The sequence below is a fragment of the Tauraco erythrolophus genome, chromosome 9 (genome assembly GCF_009769465.1).
Source record: "Tauraco erythrolophus isolate bTauEry1 chromosome 9, bTauEry1.pri, whole genome shotgun sequence".
NCBI classification, from domain to species: Eukaryota; Metazoa; Chordata; class Aves; order Musophagiformes; family Musophagidae; genus Tauraco; species Tauraco erythrolophus.
In genome coordinates this window covers 16,642,839-16,661,558 of record NC_141473.1, presented here as the reverse complement: position 1 = coordinate 16,661,558, position 18,720 = coordinate 16,642,839, and the positions used below count along the sequence as shown (strand labels likewise).

At 55.1% G+C, this 18,720-nt stretch overlaps 1 protein-coding gene across 3 annotated transcripts; it reads right to left on the bottom strand.

Annotated features, from left to right (window-relative positions):
- Positions 1-436: 436 nt before the first annotated feature.
- Positions 437-18,720, bottom strand: LOC104379930 (ATP-binding cassette sub-family C member 2-like). Of its 3 annotated transcripts, none has more exons than XM_086616530.1 (32): positions 18,426-18,720; positions 17,681-17,854; positions 16,839-16,964; positions 15,631-15,765; positions 15,101-15,223; positions 14,702-14,757; positions 14,219-14,450; positions 13,407-13,594; positions 12,625-12,802; positions 11,884-12,138; positions 11,331-11,396; positions 10,698-10,835; positions 10,212-10,358; positions 9,847-9,931; positions 9,700-9,766; positions 9,406-9,532; positions 9,054-9,230; positions 8,783-8,950; positions 8,302-8,488; positions 6,955-7,087; positions 6,411-6,516; positions 5,890-6,109; positions 5,257-5,411; positions 4,118-4,273; positions 3,816-4,015; positions 3,054-3,180; positions 2,568-2,669; positions 2,328-2,471; positions 1,893-2,051; positions 1,509-1,675; positions 1,035-1,229; positions 437-607 (listed from the first exon to the last, which is right to left on the bottom strand). In XM_086616530.1, exons 1-32 carry the CDS (start codon positions 18,465-18,467, stop codon positions 478-480), a joined length of 4,665 nt encoding a protein of 1,554 aa, XP_086472656.1. In that variant the 5' UTR covers positions 18,468-18,720; the 3' UTR covers positions 437-477. The 3 variants fall into 3 exon arrangements, with proteins under 3 accessions (XP_086472656.1, XP_086472657.1, XP_086472658.1); XM_086616531.1 differs by having other exon boundaries at positions 13,407-13,591; XM_086616532.1 differs by lacking the exon at positions 4,118-4,273.

The window sequence follows — 18,720 nt, the reverse complement described above, 5'->3', positions numbered from 1 at the left end:
TTAAAGAGAAACAGACTTATTAAGCATGCCTTGAAGTCAGACTTAGTTGGAAGACCAGAAACAAAGAAAGTAAATTATAACATTCACTCTTAGATTACACCATAAATTTCATTCCATAGTGCCAAAGCATCTCTCAGATAGGTTTCCCTAGCATGATGAAGTACAAAAACTAAAACCCCCCCAAGGGAATCATGGTCTTCCTGCCTGGAAAACAACTTTTCCCTTCTATAGTGGAATAAATTACGCGGCTCCAGACCCTTGTGTGCACAGCAGGCAGGGTGCAGTAGCAAGGTTAACAGCTCACTGAAGGCCAGACTCTCTGTCCCTGACAGCCAGAGAAGCCACCCTCTTCGCTTCCCAGCTGCAGAGAGACAAATTCCTGGGCAGTCCAGCTGCAAGGAGACACCAGTGCCTGCTTGGTAAGTGCCAGCAGGAGGAAGCTGCCTGTGCACACACCTGCACGCTGCTCCACTCCACCTACAGCACAGTGGTTTCTATATTCGTGATGCCAGCGTCCTTTGCCATCGAGGAGAAGACGCCCTGCTTCTTGAGCAGCTCCTCAGGGCTGTCGTATTCCACAATCCTCCCAGCTTGCAGCACCATCACCCTGGCAACAGGGAACAAGAAGGCCTGAGCTCCTGGGGTGTGAGCTGATAGTGCTGCTGGCAACAGCACTACAGCCCCGCCGACCCTCGCTCCTGCTACAGCCACGTTACGTGGTCACCTCCTCTCAGCACAGAGGCAAGGGCACAGCTCTCCTCCGTGTGCTGGGAGGTGACACACATCAGGTGTTATCAACGCCGCTATGGCCTGTTGCTGTGAAGAAGGATCCCAAAAAATGTTTCCCTCCACAAAGGCATAATAACTGCATGGCCATCCTTCCCGTCCCTCTGTTCTCTCCTAGAACCTCTGCATATTGCTGTCCCGGGCACTGCATCCATCCCTGCCCCTCTGCCCGCATCCATGCTCCTGCTGCTGGCCACCTCTCGCCCCATCCTAGGAGCCAGAGCCCCATTCCCTTTGCCCCACGGCACCTGTTGCTGTCCATGATGGTGTGGAGGCGGTGGGCAATAGTAAGGACAGTGCAGTCAGCAAACGCACTCCGGATCGTTGTCTGGATTAAATGATCAGTTTCCAGATCCACAGCGGCTGTTGCTTCGTCCAGGATGAGGATCTTGGCTTTGCGGAGAAGGGCCCGGCCCAGACACAGCAGCTGCCTCTGCCCGACACTGGGGTGAGGTGGGAACATGAGTCACCAGGCAGACACCAGCAGGGCTTCTGCAAACCCACTGACATGCGCTGCCCTGGCCCAAGCACCATGCCTGTCCAGCCCACCCTGGCCTTCTCCCAGCTGACCATCTGCCACCCGAGCACCCCATCCCTCAGCATCTTCCTCTCTGGACCACCACAGAAGGGTTGGCTCGCACTGGCTCCCTGGCAGCCCTGACTCCCACATGGAGACCAGGGGAAGGAAGAGGAGCTGGGCATGCCGCCACTCCTCGGCTCACCTCAGGTTCTCCCCTCCCTCGCTCACAGGATGCAGCAGCCCCCCGGGAAGGTCTCGCACATATGTCTTCATGTGGGCAAGCTCAAGGGCCTTCCAGACCTCCTCATCTGTGTACTGGTCAAAGGGGTCCAGGTTCATTCGCAAGGTGCCAGTGAAGAGCACAGGGTCCTGCCAGGAACAGCACAGCGTTCGGCCATGCCACAGTTTGGCCACATCCTGCCCACCCCGCTGCCATCAGCTGGGCAGGGAGGTGACGATGGATGCTCACAGGGCCTTGGAGTCTCCGCAGCACCCAGGGATGAACTACGGTCAACCCATCTCCCAGGGAACAGAGCCTGGGGACGCCGTGCAGCAGTGGGGCGTGGAAAGGCAGGGATCGGCTCACCTGGGGGATGATGGTGAGGTTCTGGCGCAGGTCATGGAGGCCAATTGTCGCTATATCCACCCCATCGATAATGATCATCCCTCCAGCTGCCTCCAGCACCCGGAAGAGGCCATTGGTGAGGGAGGATTTTCCAGCCCCAGTCCGGCCCACAACCCCAACCTGTGGAAGCAGCTATTTAGACCAACCGAAAGGGTAGAAGAAAACAGGCCAGATGCTCTCTGTCTTGGTCTGGTGGGCATTTCTGCCCTGCATCTGCAATCACCATCTCCCAGACTGTCTCTCCTTTGGCCCCTGCCTGCAGCTCGAGTCCCCAGGAGCCAGGTCCCATCACCATCCCTCCCCAGCCCACAGACTGAAGCCAAAGGACAGAAACAATTTTAACACAGCATCAGTCTGCAAAGAGTGTAGTGAGGGCAGAGGCAGAGAGGTCCTCACCTTCTCGGTGCTCCCTATATTGCAGGTGATCCCCTGAAGAACCAGTTCCAGTTCAGGTCGGTAACGAACTTTGTAGTCAACAAACTGGATCTCGCCTTTGCTGGGCCAGCCACGGGGTGGGCGCTTTTCTGTCACCCATGGAGCCTGGGGGCACAGGAGCATTAGCGGGGGAGGCACCCTGCAACGCTGGCTAGCACCATGCTTTGCAGCAGATCTTTGCCTGGACCCTGGTCTCCTCACCTCGTTCTTCACCTTCGTGTACTCATGTACCCGCTCCACAGCCACAATATTCGTTTCCAGCTCCGAAGACATCCGCACCAGCCAGTTCAGTGTCTGGGTCACCTGCGTGGCAGAGCCAGAGGATGCAGAGCTCAGTGGGATCCATGAACAACCACCTCCCACCTCAGCTCAGGGACTCAGCCCGGCCACGAGCATCCCTGGCCTGGCCCTAACTCTCCACTCCCCAATCACAGCCCCCTCTCCTCAGCCCTTCAAAAGCTTTGCTGCAGTCCATAGCGGGACCGTCTCCTCCCCACAGCAGCAAGTATCCCCCTCACACCAGGATGTGTGCTCCCTGGCTCCATAGCAGCTCCCCAGGTGATGAGATACCACAGCTAATCCCCCCTCCATGGATCAGCGCTGGAGGCAGGGCAGCATCCTCCAGCCAGACCAGAGATCCCAGGAACAGCCCTGTCCTGGAATAAGATAAAGCTTTCATTGACTTACATTGAGGGCGGAGGAGACCGAAAGACCCACGATGCCACCCCCCAAAGTGCTCTTTGAAATCACTGCTAGAAGCGCAGAGAAGAAGACCACCAGGCTCCCAACGAACTCCAGACGGATGGCCAGCCACCTGCACCAGGAGAGGACAGCTGAGAGGGGGCGGGACAAACATCTGCCTGCGCCCAAGACAGAGCCCACCAGTAAGACGATCATCCCACCTGCATCCCCGCTGCACCCAGCCCTGAACCCAGTGCTGTAGACATGGCACCTGCACCTACGCAGCGTGTGGCTTTGGCCAATTCCGCAGGTGGGTTCATTTTATCTGTCAGTCCCTGGGTCTCACATGTAGCCTCGTGCACTGGTAATGCCATGTATCAGAGGAGCTCCAACTGTACAACCCTCACACACCCAAAGCATCTACCAGTACCACGTCAACAGCAGTCAGTGTCCGCATCGCACTCCCACCTGGCCTGGAGCATTGGTCTCTTGTCAGAACCCACCAAGAGCATCTCAGCCCTTGACAGCGCAGCTCACCCTGCCCAGGCTCTGGAGGCTTTGCAGAGGGCCACAGCCTGGCTTTCAGAATCACCCTAAATCTCCTTCCCACAGATGGCGTCCCTGTGCCAAGTTCCTCCAGTTCCTACATAGATCCTCAGTTCTGAGATCAAGAGATCAACTGCAGCATCTCAGGACCTCCCTCAGGACCCAGAAGCCTCTGGACAGACCTGTGGCAGGCTGTGCTGTGGCATAAGGAGTAAAACTCACCTATTTGAGACTACCCAAGAGTTAACACTTTTCTGATTTATGTCCATGGTGCTCTCATTTTGCTGCAGGAACCGTTCTTGGTGTCCGTAGGCCCGGATCACGGAAAGGCCTGACACTGTCTCGCCAAAGTGGGAGTAGATGGGAGACCTGGTGACAGAGTCCAGACGCCGTAGCTGGCGTGATGTGGAGATATAGAAGCGCTGAAATGAGGGAGACAGCTTGGTTACCAACACAAAGCCCAGCAGCGACAGAGATACTGCTCTAAGCAGGGCAGAAGCTTCTCTCAAGCCCAAACTACTCACCAGCACAAAATAGTAGAAGATACCCAAAGGGATGATAATGAGAGCAAAGAATGGGGTGGCCAGGGTGATCATGACCAATGTGCAAATGATGGCCATGAAACAGGAGAGCCAGCTGCGGAAGGATGTGGGAATGGTCTCATCTACTGTGAAGATGTCCTGGAGCACAAAGAAGTGTGGAGAAGTAGTCAGTGACCCCAGAGAGAGGAAGAAACCCAAAGACTCCACACATACATGGTTCCTACACACTCGTGTGGTAACACAGTGCCAGACACTTGCAAATATATTGGATGACACTGAATTTGTGTTAGGGTCACAACCCCATTTAGGGCCATGGCTTTTAGCTTGGAAAGGGCTGATTTAACAGAGAAGCTTTCTATAATATTCCCTGGTTACACATATCATCTTTGGGAACTGCATCTTTATCTGGACCCAGAATGCAGGAGCAGGAATCGAGGCAGAAAGATGGACAGGGCTGACTCCAGGTCTATGCAGGTGTACCCAGGTCTCCAGCTGGTCATCATCCATCTCCTAGCTAGACACTACATCCTACCTTATCTAAGAGTAAATCCAACAGGCCCATAAGCTTGACCTCAGGAGAGATTTTTATTCCCGAAAATCAAGAGGTTGCACCAAAGCAAGAAGTGGAGTGGCAGCACACTTGAAACTGCCTGTCTGTATTCTCTCTCCTTTCTCGTTTTCTCTTTGTTGTATGAGCTTCGTTGACATAGCAAAGACTGTGTATTTGCTGAGAGTCCATAACGAGAGGAACAACTCATTACAGGACAAGAGCTCAAGGCTCCTGCCCCTCTTGGTAATCTACTCTGGATCCTCTTCAGTTTCTCCACATCCCTCTTGACCAGCCCGCCCCACAGCAGGACACTGTATCCAGGTGTGGCCTTCCTAGCAATGAGCTGGGGAGATAGTAACTTCCTGTGATTTGCTGGCCACTGTCCTCCAAGTATAGCCCACGATGTTGTTTGCCTCACAGCCTCAAATCCTCTGTATCCTTCTGCTGCCTTCCTGGCTCTGATTTGGGCTCGTCTGTGCAGAACTGAACAGCAACAGGGTTATGCCACCACCCAGTGCTCTCCGGATCTGCTGGAACAAACACCTTCTCCATGTTGAGGCTGTTCTCTTACCTTGGCAAACCTATTCACAACACGGCCAGTCGGAGTCATGTCAAAAAAGCTCATGGGCGCACGTAGGATGTTGCTGAGCAGTTGCTGATGCATAACCCGGGAGGCTTGTGTGGCACCATAGGCAGACAGGATGGTTGCAAAGAGCAGGAAGAGAGCTGCAAGGAGAGGACAGGGCAGTCATCACCAGCTCATGTGTGACACTGGCAGGCACTCTTTGGCTCAAGGGACACGTTGAGCAGCTCCAAGCCCATCACTGTGATAGTCCTGCATTCCATTCTCTTGGGAGGCCTCAGTAACCACATCCCACCACAGGGGAAGATCGCTAACCATTTTGGGAAGCCTTGGGCCTCAGCACTGTCTCCAAATTGATTAAGGACAGTGATCTTCAACCTAAGGGGCAACACAGACTTCTTGGGGCAATTTATGCTGGCTTCAGACTGGTATCTGTCCCCAGTTCCGCCAGAAGCTGGAAGGAAGGCAGCAGCAAGCAAATGAACACAATGCTGGGTCCCCTGCTCCTTGCGGCTGGGTCCCCTGCTCCTTGCTGCACTGCTGGCCGCAGGTCTTACAAACCATACCCCTTCTGGACTACGCAGCTGAGATGAGCAGGATCTCCTGTGCTCCCGCACTCACCTTGTGACACTCCCAGCACCCCATAGACACCGATCCGCAGGTCTCGCTGTTCCGCGGGATAGGTCTGGTTCAGGTAGAGCTGCGCATCATCAGTCCAGGCGCTGAGCCACAGGTTAGTTCCCATGTAGGCAACGTACTGTCCAACGTAGCCAATGGCAATCCAGAAAGAATACCACAAGCCAACAGCACGCAGGTACCGCAGGTACATGGAAAACTTCACCTGTGCACCAATTCAGCCCATCACCACTGCCCAGCAAACCATGGCAAACAACACCCAGCACAGCCTTGGCACTCCCTCCTTGCTGCCCACAGTGCTTCTCCCCTCCACCACCTTGCCCACCATTCCCAGGCAGCTCTGTCTCCTTCAGTGCCTCTTGGCTGCAACGAGGCCACAGCCAGCCAGCACCAGCTTCTCTGAGCCACAGTCAGGGTCTTGTAGCACTGAGCCACGGCAGCACTGTGATTGATCCATCCATCCATCCATCCATCCATCCATCCATCCATCCATCCATCCTCCTCACCTTGCCAGTTTCCACAGCTTCTTTCTCGATCAGTTGCTGGCCCTTCACCTTCTTGGGGGGATCCTCCTGGGCCTTCTTCCAGGAATTGGTGCTGATTTTACTAAGGCTGCAGGGAGGCGGTGGGCACCATTAGTCACAGGGTGCTGGTTGGGACCTACTCGCCTGAGAGTCCATCCCTATGCTGCAATGGAACTCCAGTGATGGAGCCTTCTGGGAAATAATGTCCTAACTGGGCAGCTTTGAATGAGCCTTGCCAAAGCCTTGGTGTTTGCAGCCATGAAATCATAACCCTCAGCCCCAAAAGCAGAACCAGCCAGCAGCAGGAGTTTCAAGGAAGACCACAGAGTAAGGCTGTGACACACTCAGGTGAGTAAAGACAAGACCAGATGCTCCGGACTCAGTCCAGCTTGTGGTAGAAGCAGCCATTGCTGGCTCCCAGACCCTTCTCTGCAGGAATCCACCTGGGAAGCCCCCAGATCCTGTCTCTCTAGGGAGCAATGCAGGGGCCAGGGGAGACAGCTGAGAGATCAGGTCGCATTCCCACCTGCGACTGAACTCTCTCTGACGGATGCTGGCCTCTCGCTTCAGGGTCATGGTCACCACATCATCAGGGCCCTCCTCCATGCAAGGCTCAGCATCTTCATCAACCTCATCTTCATCCCCAGCTAAAGCAACAACTACAAGCACATGGATGAGGAGAGGTAAGGTCAGGCACTGAAGAGAGAGCAGATCCCATGCACCACACCTCTGCTGCACTCAGCTCCACCCTGCAGCCCAGGTCCCAGCTGTGTCCTACCACCACAGGTGCAAGCCCCGTACAGCAGGAGGAGGAAGAAATCTGTTGTGCTGCAAGGAGAACTGCCCGGGCACGCAGGGCTAAAGGCCTGCATGGAGGCAGTCCCTGCTGCTGACTTAACCCAGTACCACTGGTGGGACCTCAAGTAGAGATTTGTGCTAGTTCAGCAGGTGCAAGATCTGGTAGATCATGTCACTCCTGTTCAGGAGCATCTCTTTGAGCAGGTGGAGATGGGCCCTGAGGGGACGGATTGGGAATAGCCAGGCTCCAGCTGGACAACCAGGCTGAGCCCAGGCAGGGTAAGCACCCATCTGACCCGACACCACTGCTCACAGTAAAACTGGGGAACACGATAAAGATCAAATGTTATCCAACAGCTTGTTTAGAATGAACCAAAGGACCTTTCTCACCCCAGCATCACTAAGGTATGGAGCCTGTTGCCACATAAGACTATGAGAGCCATAAACATAAGTGAACTAAAAAGGGAGTGAAACAATTAGACAGGTCCTTCGCTGGCTGTTCAACACAATGTCTGGATGCAAATCATAGGCAGAAAGTCCTTGTGCCACTGATGGCCAGAAGGATTCTCAGCAGCCACCAGTGGGGCCTGGGCTGGATAGAGTCAGGTCAGACTGACAGATCATAAAATCATAGAATCATAGAATGGTTCGGGTTGTAAGGGACCTCAAAGATCATCTAGTTCCAACCCCCCTGCCATGGGCAGGGAAACCCTCCACTACACCAGGTTGCCCAAAGCCTCATCCAACCTGGCCTTGAACACTTCCAGGGATGGGGCATCTACAACTTCTCTGGGCAACCTGCTCCAGTGCCTCACCACCCTCAGAGTGAAAAATTTCTTTCTTATATCCAATCTAAATCTCCCCTCTTTCAGTTTAAAGCCATTGCCCCTTGTCCTATCACTACATGCCCTTGTAAAAGTCCCTCTCCAGCCTTCCTGTAGGCCCCCTTTAAGTACTGGAAGGCTGCAACAAGATCATCCCAGAGCCTTCTTGGATCAGGTCTTGGGGTTTTCATAATCACCAAGACACACGCACGTCCCTTCTGGCTGCTGCAGCCCTGTTGTGCTCCCAGTACCTGCGGTATTTCTCTCTGAAGCATCCTGCTCCTGGCTGCCGTACAAGCTCAGGAAGTGGGCAAAGGCCCCCCTGTTTTCAAGCAGGGCACTGTAGGAGCCGTGCTCAGACACTGCTCCTGCCACCAGCACCACGATGTTGTCAACCTGGGGCAGGAAACTGATGCCGTGCGTCACCAAGATCCGTGTCTGCAACAAAGCAGTTGCGGGGTAGTGAGTGTCAGAGCACCCTTCGCCCCCGGCCATAGGCCTGCAGGCTCTCCATCCCCTACTTGGGGACCTCTCTGCTTATCACTGCCTGGCTATGGGGACATGGGGCACCCCTCTGGGGACCCATGAGGTCTCTCCTGCCTGCTGCAGCCCCACATGAAAGTCACAGGACCCCTCTGTCTCAGGCAACCTCAGCCTTCCCTGGCTGGTCAACGCCATGCCAGTGCCATTCCTGCCAGGCCAGGTGGTGGGGAGGAGGGCAGGGATGCTCACCTTCTTTTGCAGCAGCCCTTTTGGCCCCAGCACGTTCTCGAAGAGGTACTTGCCAACGTGAGCATCCACGGCAGACAGAGGGTCATCTAGGATGTAGATGTCTGCATCGTTGTACACTGCCCGGGCCAGGCTGACTCGCTGCTTCTGTCCCCCACTCAGGTTAATGCCCTGGAAGGGAAAGGACTTATCTGAGCACCTGGCTGGCACAGGGCAACAGCTCTGTCCTCTGCTGCAGGTGCTATGGGAATCCCGTAGTGCCCAGGGCTGATACCTTCTCTCCAATTTCTGTCTGGTCACCCGCAGGCAGCAGTTCCAGGTCTGGAAGGAGGGCGCAAGCCTTGATGACCTGCTGATACCTGGCTTCATCCAGTTCTGACCCAAAAAGGATGTTGTCTTTCAGTGTAGCATTCTGGATCCAGGCCTGCTGGGGGACGTAAGCCAGGGAGCCCTGGAAAGAGAGACACAAGAGCAGCTGCCTCCTCAGAGCATCAGCCTGAGTGCTGCCCGCTCCTGCAGCCTGTCCGTGTCCGGAGCCACCACTCTGGAACCAATCCTGCCCTGCGGCCCCCTGACAGAGCCCCCAAACAGCCCAGCAGCCCCCTACATCAGCCAGCTCCTCTCACCTGGATGTTGATGTGTCCCTTGATATTCTCCATCTCCCCGAGCATGGCTGACACCAGTGAAGATTTGCCTGAGCCCACAGCCCCCACCACGGCCACCAGGCTCCCAGGCGCGATATCCAGGGTGACACTGCAAAGGCACGAGGGCTGAGGCAGTAACCCTGCCAGCTCCTGCATGGGACCAGCACGGAGCACTGTCTCTGGGGCAGCACTGAGAGGTGACTGCCATCCACAACTAACTCCACAGAGACTCCTTCTCCCCACCCATCTGCCCCCCACATGGCGCAGAGCACTCACTCTCTTATCGCAGCGTTGCCGTCCTCCTCCCAAGCAAAGGTGGCCTCCGAGAAACGCACAGCACTGCCTGTCAGCAGAGAGCCATCCCTCAGGGCTGGGAAAGCCCAGGGTAGGGCCAGCCTGTGACCCACAGGGAGGTTCACCTACCTGCAATGGGGTCATGGTGGATAGCTGAGGTGTCCAGCTCTTCTCCACCCAGGTAGCGCTCCAGTCTCCCAGTCGACACGTTGGTCTGCCATGGCAGAAAGAAGACGGCATGTAGGCACAGGGCACAGCTGGGTGGCTGGCAGGAGCCCCATAAGCAGAGCACCTCATACACGCAGCCCCAACCCAAGCACCAGCCTCTGACCCCCCAGCCTGTGTCACTTATGTGAGTCCTGTCCCACCCCACTGCCAGTAGAGTTCCCTGCACTGACCCCTGGGTGTCCATCACACACCTCAGCTCCATGTGCTGCTTTGGGCAGAGGTATCATAAGATCCCCCTGCACACCCTGCCCTATGTGAGGTCTGACCTGCACCAGAGAAGAGAGGACCATGGGCAGCATGGTCAAGGGGAAGCGCAGCACGTTGAAAAGGGAGGTGGCAGTAAAGGCCTTCTGTGCATCCAGGATGTTGTTCTCATCCACCAGCACGTAGACAGCAAAGCTGGCCAAGGAGACCTAGGACAGATAGCAGGAAAAGCCACCATCAGTGTGGTTATTTGCAGCCCAGACCCTCACGCTTCCCTAAGGTCTCAGAAAGGTCTTCCTGCTGGGGACCTGTTCCCCTCCTGCTTCCCTTCTCCTTTGGGCCCTGTCTCACCACTATGATGGGACCCCTTTCCACCACAGCTCTCCTGCCAGCAGCCAGGACCCTACTCTGCATTCCAGGCATCTGTCAGCCAGGCCCTTCCTCGCTGCAGGAGCAGCCAAGGTTCCCAGTCTTTCCCATGCCCTTGGAAACAGCCCCAACCCAGCTCTGAGGAAGGTGCAGCCCTCCCTAGGTCTGCTGGCACTCACCAGAAATGGGGCACACGTGAACACGAAGATAGAGATGGACTGCAGGTAACTGAAGTTCAACAAATGCTTGAGCTCACGTGCGCGGATGTCATTGACTCGCTTCTCAAATGAGGGCTCCCAGGCAAAAAGCTTCAGGATCTGTGGGATGAGCAGGGTGAGCAGATGCTGGCCTCACAGGAACGCCCACCTCCACACTCAGCTTGCTGGTGGCCAGCATCTCCATCACCAGCTCCTGGCTGGCTCAGAAGCCTGCTTGGCCACTGCATCTCTCCTCTCCTGTCCCATCCCATGGCTTATAGCACATCCCCACAGCATTCCCACTCCTTCATCCTCGGCTTACAGGTTGCTGCCAGCCCCTCTTCCACCATGGCAGCCTTCTCACCACCACAGCCATCCAGGAAACCCTCAGAAAACCCCCTCTTGGCTCCCAAGTCTTGGTCCTGGTACCCAGTGCTCCTCTCCAGCCAACCTTTCAGAAGGTGAGGAAGCCAAGGGAATTGCAGAGACTGAGGCTCGGCTACCCTAGACACAGGAGCCCCAAACCAGACTGTAATGCTGGTGCTGCCTCCAGGTACAGTGCACCAAGAAGATGGGTGCAGCAGCTGCCCCGGGTGTCTCCACTCCACTCCTCACCTTGATGCCACTGAGGATTTCACTCATTATTTTCATGCGTTCGTCCTTGTTCTTCATGTTACTCACCTACCAACAGAAAAAAACAGAGGTCACCTAAACCAGATGGCAGCTCACCCTTGGAAATACATCTGGGCTGCCAGAGGGAAGGGAAGGGCAAGCTCCAGAGCCCAAAGAAGCCATCCCACAAAGCTGGACCTTTGCTCCCTGGGGCTCTGGACAACCTGGGAAAAAACAGCACCCTGTTGTCAGGTAGAAGCTAAAGCTTTACTTTATGGTTGGTAATATCTCACTCTCAATTCTCAAGGCTGCACCCAGTCCTGTCCAAGTTCAGCTGTGATGGTGGAACAGGTCTCACCTGCCTCCTGCTCATCTCACCTGATCACCTCCTGGCTCAGACTAGAGACAACCCTGGCCCAAGTCAGACGAACTTCCTAGGCTGGGTAAGATCCACAGCATAAAAGGGAAAGGTAGAGGAGTGTGGAAAATAAGCAAGGAGAGCAACAGTGGGCCTCAGAGTTGTGAGGCCAGGGAAGATCTTGCACACATCACTGACCTGGATGGTTTTGGACTTGGCAACCAGGAACGCATTTATGGGAATGAGCAGCACCATGACTGCAATGCCAGCCAGGACAGAGGGACCCAGCTCTGCCCAGAGGAAGACAATGGACACAATAATTTGCAGGGGGGATGACCACAGCTGGTGAAGGAAGTTGGCCATGTCCATGAACCTCTGGGCATCAGCTGACATCAGATTCACAGTCTCTCCCACTGTGGATTCCTTGCGGGTGACACTGGACATGATGAGTGCCTGGAGAGAGAAAGCATAATCACTGCAAGCTGGTCTGGGAGCAGCCTGGCTGCCAGCAGCATGGTGCAGAGCAGGGCATTAGCAGGCCAGGCTGAAACTGCTCCTGGGTTTGCTCCTGGTGCCTCTCTGCTGGCCACAGGTGCTGTCATCACAGCCTGCATGCCAGGAGCCACTGGATGCTGGGGCAAAGGAACACATTCCCGGGCAGGAATCCTAGTGGCAGCTGCCCTCAGTGTTGCACTGCTCTGAAGAGAAGCCTCCCTCCGCCCCTGGTAGCTGTCAAACACACAACTGCAGCACCCAGGTCCCAGGCAGAACTGCCCCGTGCTGAGTGGGTGTCTCACAAGCCAAGCTGTCCCTGTGCCTTCTGGGAAGCAAAGGGCATACACCCTAGTCACACCATGGTGATGGGGCAGGCGATGGATGCCGGTATCCCCAGCCCAGCTTGGAGGAAGCCAAAGCAGGTGATGACAGGGCCATACCAACCTTCTTGTAGATGGCAGCAATGAGACTGGCACGCACTTTTATGCCAAGCTGAAAGCACAAGCTGAAGTACTGCTGCAGGCAGATGGACTGGATCAGGGCCACCAGGAAGAGCAGAATGGCATAGAGATAGCCTTGCCAGGCAAAGGAGTCCTCATCAGACACAAAGGCGATCAGCAGTCTGGAGGGTAAAGAAGCCTGTGAGACCCCCACCCTACTGAGACAGACTCAAGCAGGATGCTTCAAACTAACGCAGCGAGAGCATCCTCATGGGAGCAGTGGCAGGGAACCTGCCCCGCACAGTTGGCTCCATGCTCAGCAAGCTGGGGACCTCTGTTCTGCTGAGTGTCCCTGTTCTGCCAGGGACTCTGCATTTCACATACAGCAGTGGGTCATTAATGTTAGATCATCCACAGAGACTGTGCAGCTCTGCAAAACAAACCAGGCAGGTCCTGTTGGGCTGAGCCGGACTGACTCATCAAGGGCCCCAGAAGAGCCAGGACTGTCTCCAGGAAGAGAGTAGGATTGCATAACAGAGGATGTAGGGAGCAGGGAGCAAATATCACCCTTAAAAGCTGGCAGCCAGCTCAGATCAATTCTTCATTAAACTGTAACCCAAAACGTTGTCATACCTTTGGTGAGGGCACAAAAATCCCCAGGGTGTAGAACTGGGAGAGGTACGCATATGGAGATGGTGGGGTTGGATGCAGTGCACATAGGCAGGTGGTGGGACTGGATGCAAAGCCAGGAGAGGGCAGGGACAGAGTCAGAGAGAAGGGACTTACTTCAGCAGCTGAGGGCTGACAAACACAAGTCCATCATGCACCAGCTTGAAAGCCACCGATAGCAGGAGGTTCTGCCAGAAGGTCTTGAACAGGGTTTTAATCAACCATCCCCTGGGGAAATCCTTGCGAGGATCAGAGTCCCCTTTGTCTCCCTTCTTCTTCCTCTTCCGCTTCGGCTGCTTCTCCTCCTAGAGGGAAGCCAACACAGAAGGAAAGGAGCTGGTTGCACAGGTTCCTTGCAGCTGGAAGGATGCTTCCAGGGCAATGCCACAGCCCTCAGATCACGTATCCTGAATGAAGCCTTAGCTTTACCTTCTGTCATGTTCCCTCTCACTGATCTCTGCTCATGTCATACACCCCCAATACTAACACCTCTCCTGTGCAGATGGGCCAAAACAGCTATTGCAAACCCCAGACCAGCCTGAACCCCTCAGGCCAAAAATCAGGCACCCCAGGAAGACTCTGGGGCCAGGGGTGATCACAGAGTGATGCTCACTCTGACCTTGTTGCTGGGAGGTATCAGAGTTAGGGAAAGACAGAGATAAGGGAGCTGCTTGTACTGCAGCCTTGAGGGTGGCTCCTTTCTGTAGGGCAGAAGGATGGAGACTTTCTTGGTCTCTCAAAACACGGGGATGTGCCGAGGACGGGCAACACCTTGTCATGGGTTCCCCCATCCTTGCCCATGGCCCTGCAGAATCAAAGAGGGGAAAATCTAGCAAAGCAGGCTGCAGGGAGCTGAGGTGACCCTGTTCCCTAATGCTGGACCTGGATCTCTCAGTCCCATGCAAGGCCAGGAGTGGGAAGGGATTTACCAGCACCAAGACGTCCTGGCTCTGGGCCTTGGTCACGTTGTTCCCATGGTCGAGGTCACCTTCCCGGCATCTTTTCTTGCGTTCCCGTTTTTCCAGTTCTGCTTTGGCCTTCCTCAGCGCAGTCTTCATGTTCTTCTCAAAAACAGTGTACATAGCCTGCGTCTTGTCTTCAGCTTTCAGTTCCCAGACATCCTCTATCTCCAAGGGCTTGCGATAGCCTTTGAAAACCATGCTGTTGGGGCAGAGAAATCTCCCCTCAGCAAGTCTCTCACACTACACCTGAGGGACAGTCCTTGCTGCAAATGCAGAGCCTTCACACCAAGCCTGGCCCCGAGCTCAGGCTGCACAGGTTGCACCAAATGTGGTGCCTCTCACAACTAACTCTAAGCAGCCTGTGCTGCAGGCTCCCCAAAAACAGCACTGGCCCAGCCCGAAAGCACCCCCACATTTCACCAGCCCAGCCTCCCGCAGAGCCCAGCTCACCTGGTGTACCATTCAAATGTGATGGAGCTCAGGAAGGAGGCTGTCACCTCTGGGTTCTAGGGTACAAAGCAAAGTGGGTACCAAGAGATTGTTGACGCTGAGGGATGGTGTTGACAAGAGCTGGCTCAGCACCCCCAGCCATTAAGGAACTCCAGAGGTTTCAAACCATGCCAGCTCCAGCCCAAGGAGCCCCATCTTGAAGCCAGAAGCAGTCCCACTTGGACACACATGCAGATGCCCCAGGCTGCAGGCTCCAGCTCTCACTGTGCCCCTTGCTGAAGTCCGCAGACCTGCCCTCCCACAGGAGCCAGCAGGAGTCTCTGCGTGGAGCCCACCCTGCCCCACGCAGCACCAGCCACAACATGGGACCCCAAGCCCACTCCCACATGGACCTCACACCTTCTTTGTCATTTCCTTTGTTTCTGGAGCGACGTCTGAGAAGCCTGAGACAAGGAAGAGCAGCAGCTGGAGCCCATAGGAGATGAAGAAAAGGACAAACCGTGGCAAGTCGGTGATTGGTTCCTGCAGGAATGGAGAGGCCAGGATGACTCTTGGGGCTTGTCTCAAGACCACTTGGCCCTCACAAACGAGATCCATCCCCAGGACAGTCAACATGGCTAAGCCCAACAGGGATAGCGCAAAACTCACTCTGGGTCCTGGCTCAGCTTCCCTTTACCACTCCTCCCTGCTTCTCCCACACCTTCTCCCACAAGTTCAGAAGGGGAGGAATTGCTATTGGAGAGCTTATGCCTCCCCAAAGACAGAATGAATTCAAAGAGCCGTTCCTTCTCAGGTCTCTTCTGGATCTCCAAGGTCCTCAGGGCAGCTGGGACCTCAGTGATACCACTGAGAGCTTGTCAAGAGATGAAGTCTGAAGGGACTTTCTTTGGGGACAGAACAAGACCATGGGCAAGTGCAGAGCTCCTGACCTGCAGGGCTTTCCGGACCAGCGACTGGAATGGCAATATCCCACAGAGCAAGGACAGTGTCCAGAAGCAGAAAAGTACCCCTGAGTCTCTGCGCAAGCAGAAGCGTCGCGCTTCATGGATCAGCAGGACCAGGAGCTGGAGGAAGGAAAATCAGTCAGAGATTCAGGTAGGGCCACAGGACTAGGTCTGGGCTCTAAATGTTCGTTTGGAGCATGTGTTCCAGGATGCCAGAACACATGATTTGCTGGGATTCTCCGTCTTGAAGACACCGAGCTACCAGTGCCTGAGGTCGCTGCCAAACCTACATAAGCTTTGGAGTCAATTGCACAGGACAAAGGTTTATTTCAGGAAGACAGAAAATCAGGCTCCTCATAGGAAAAGCAAGGTCTGAAGACACCCTGACACTACAGCAGGGCACTATTTCTCTTAGCTGTTCTCACCCCAGATTCTCAGACGTGCCCAGCTGTGAGGTGTCACACTTTGTCTCCCACATACTGCCTCCAGACCTGGAATCGAAGCCAGATCAGAGACCCAGCAGCGCAGTCTCTCTGGGCAGTGCCCTTGGTTTATAATCTCACATGAACTCTGCATGTGAAACTAAACGACACAACGAAATACAACAGAGAGCAAACGGCGGGCGTTACTTCTGCTTTCAAGTGTAGCTCGTGAGCATTATGGCTTTGTTCAGACTGTTAGAATATCCCATGTCTCATACAAAGTATCTACAACTTCCACCAAGCTCATAGCCCCTGTGTCCTCAGCTTTCTTCTCTGCCTGGCTACCCTGTGGCACTTCTCAACTCTTCACACAAAACTGAGAAGCAAACCACAGGAAGCTGTGAGACATCAGAGCAGCGAGCCATGGTCTGATGTTCACGCTGTGCAATCAGTCCTGTGAGACCCCTACTGCTGCTACTACAGCCTCTGCCAGAAGGCTCAGCCACTCTCACAGGCGTAGTATCTATCCCAGCTTTAAGGATGGAGGATGGAGCACCGTACGACCAGACATCTGCCCTCAACCTATTGCCCCTGTGCACCACCCACACGCGGTCTGGGCTAGTCCTGCCCACCCTCCCGGCACCCGCTCCCCTCGTGGGCACGGCTTCCAGCTCATCTCTCTGCTAAGGGAAGTTTTCTGCTGCTTGGCCCCGCGGTCTCACAGCCTGTCTCGCTGGTGACACACAGCAAATTGACCGGCTGATCCCTTACCCAGGTGGCGATGTACAGGCTGGGGTTTGTGTACTGGACAGCTGGCACCGAGTCCTGCTTCGTGTCCTCTACAAATGCCAGGGCCAACTCCGCCACTGCTGTCAGCAACAGCAAGGTAGCCAGCACCTGCGGGGAGAGGGGAGCAGCTGTGAGAGGAGACCCAGCCGTCGTGGGCACTGGGAACCGCTGGGAGACACCACAGTTGGGCACAAAAGCACTGTGCCGCATACACTGTTACACCCTTTCCAACCCAAACCTGGCCCAAGAGAGCTTTCTAGGGTCCTGTGAACCTGCAGCACTTCCACAAGAGCACTGCCATCATGTGAAGCTTGGAGGATAACAGCCTACAAGATGAGAGGTCCCAGTACACACCTCTCGCCCTCCCTCCCAGTGCATCCCAGCCCTGTTATCCCCTGTCCCAGATATCTGAGGGTAGATTTAGATTAGATGCAAGGAAGAATTTTTTTAAGGTGAGAGTGGTGAAACAAACACTAAAACAGGTTCCCCAGAGACGTAGCAGATACTTCATCCCTGAAAACAGGTTGGACAGGGCTCTGAGCAAACTGACCGAGTTGAAGATATCCCTGCTCACAGCAGTGGAGCTGGACTAGATGGCCTTTAAAGGTCTCTTCCAACCCAAACTATTCTATGATTCTATGCCTCGTCCTGGGCTCCCCTTTACATTTCTGTCTCGGATGGTGCCCTAGCCTATTGCTCCTTCTCTCCTACACTTCTCATGTCTCCATCTCACACCTAACTCCAGCCCAGAGGCTTTCCACTCACCACCTTTCCATCTGAAGCTGCTCCAGCCCGCCCTCTGTGCCCCCCCAGCCTGATTCTACCTGTTTGATGACGTAGAGTTTGGTCACAGATGACTTCTTGGCTTTGGATTTGCACATGGGCAGGACCTGCCATGGAGTCGAAATCCAGAAGAAGCCAAGGGGGATCCAGACCAGCACAGTCTGCTGGAAGCACACAGGCAGATCAGCATCTTCACGAGCGAGGAAGGAGGCGTTCTGGAGGCAGCAAGGACAGACAGCCGAGTCACTTAGGATAGCTCAACTCTCATCTGGCTCACAACACAAGAGCCAGCATGCCTACAGCTCCTACCACCCTGCTCCACCCCATCGCAGCCCCCTCCCCAACACCCACCTTCCTGTCTGAGCCTTACAGTGCTCGTCCAAGGTCCCAGGTGACATCTCCCCACCCACCGATCTGCCTCAACCTGGGAGGGCATCCCCCACAACCAACCCTTGCTGGAGCCAAGCCAGCTGCAGCAGCTAGACCCAAATCGTTCCCTGAGAGGTCCATGCAGGGTGTCCTGTGTTCCAGCTGGGCTGCAGGGCTAAAACAGGACAGGGCTCACTCAGGGAACTATCATTTGCATCCTTGTCTAGTGAATACCACCCAGGCAGTGCACAGCACTCGGTGCCACGGCAGCCCTGGATAAATACCAGAACCTCAGCCGACAGCTGGCAGTTGGGTCCCACTGGCTGAACACACTGTGAGCCTTGAGATCTACTGCTCTCCCCTTCCACTGAGCCTCCTATCCCAAGAACGGGTCGTGGGGGTAATGCAGCCACTCACCCAAAAGACAGAGCCGCAGAACTCCTCCAGGGCTGCCGACATGGCTCAGGCGAGAACAGACGGCAGCTCCCTCCTCGCGCTCTGCCTGGCTCTGAGAGTGGCTCTGAGGGTGGATGCTTGGGACAAAAGTCCCCACACACCCTCGAATGGAGTTGGAACAAAATCCCTGATGACAGGCAGTTAATCGTTAACTTGGCGCTATTGCGCAAGATGACAGACCAAAGCAGTGACCAAAAGGGCTTTGGAAACTGCATGGGCTGCGAGGAAGGGAGGAGAGGAAGGCTCAAGAAAGAGA

Coding starts and splice junctions, on each gene's coding strand:
- LOC104379930 (XM_086616530.1), bottom strand. CDS start 18,467: ATGTCGGCAGCCCTGGAGGAGTTCTGCGGCTCTGTCTTTTGG. Junction 16,965..17,680: donor AACTCTACGTCATCAAACAG/GTAGAATCAGGC, acceptor CTCTCCCCGCAG/GTGCTGGCTACCTTGCTGTT. Junction 4,274..5,256: donor TTGTGAATAGGTTTGCCAAG/GTAAGAGAACAG, acceptor TTTGTGCTCCAG/GACATCTTCACAGTAGATGA.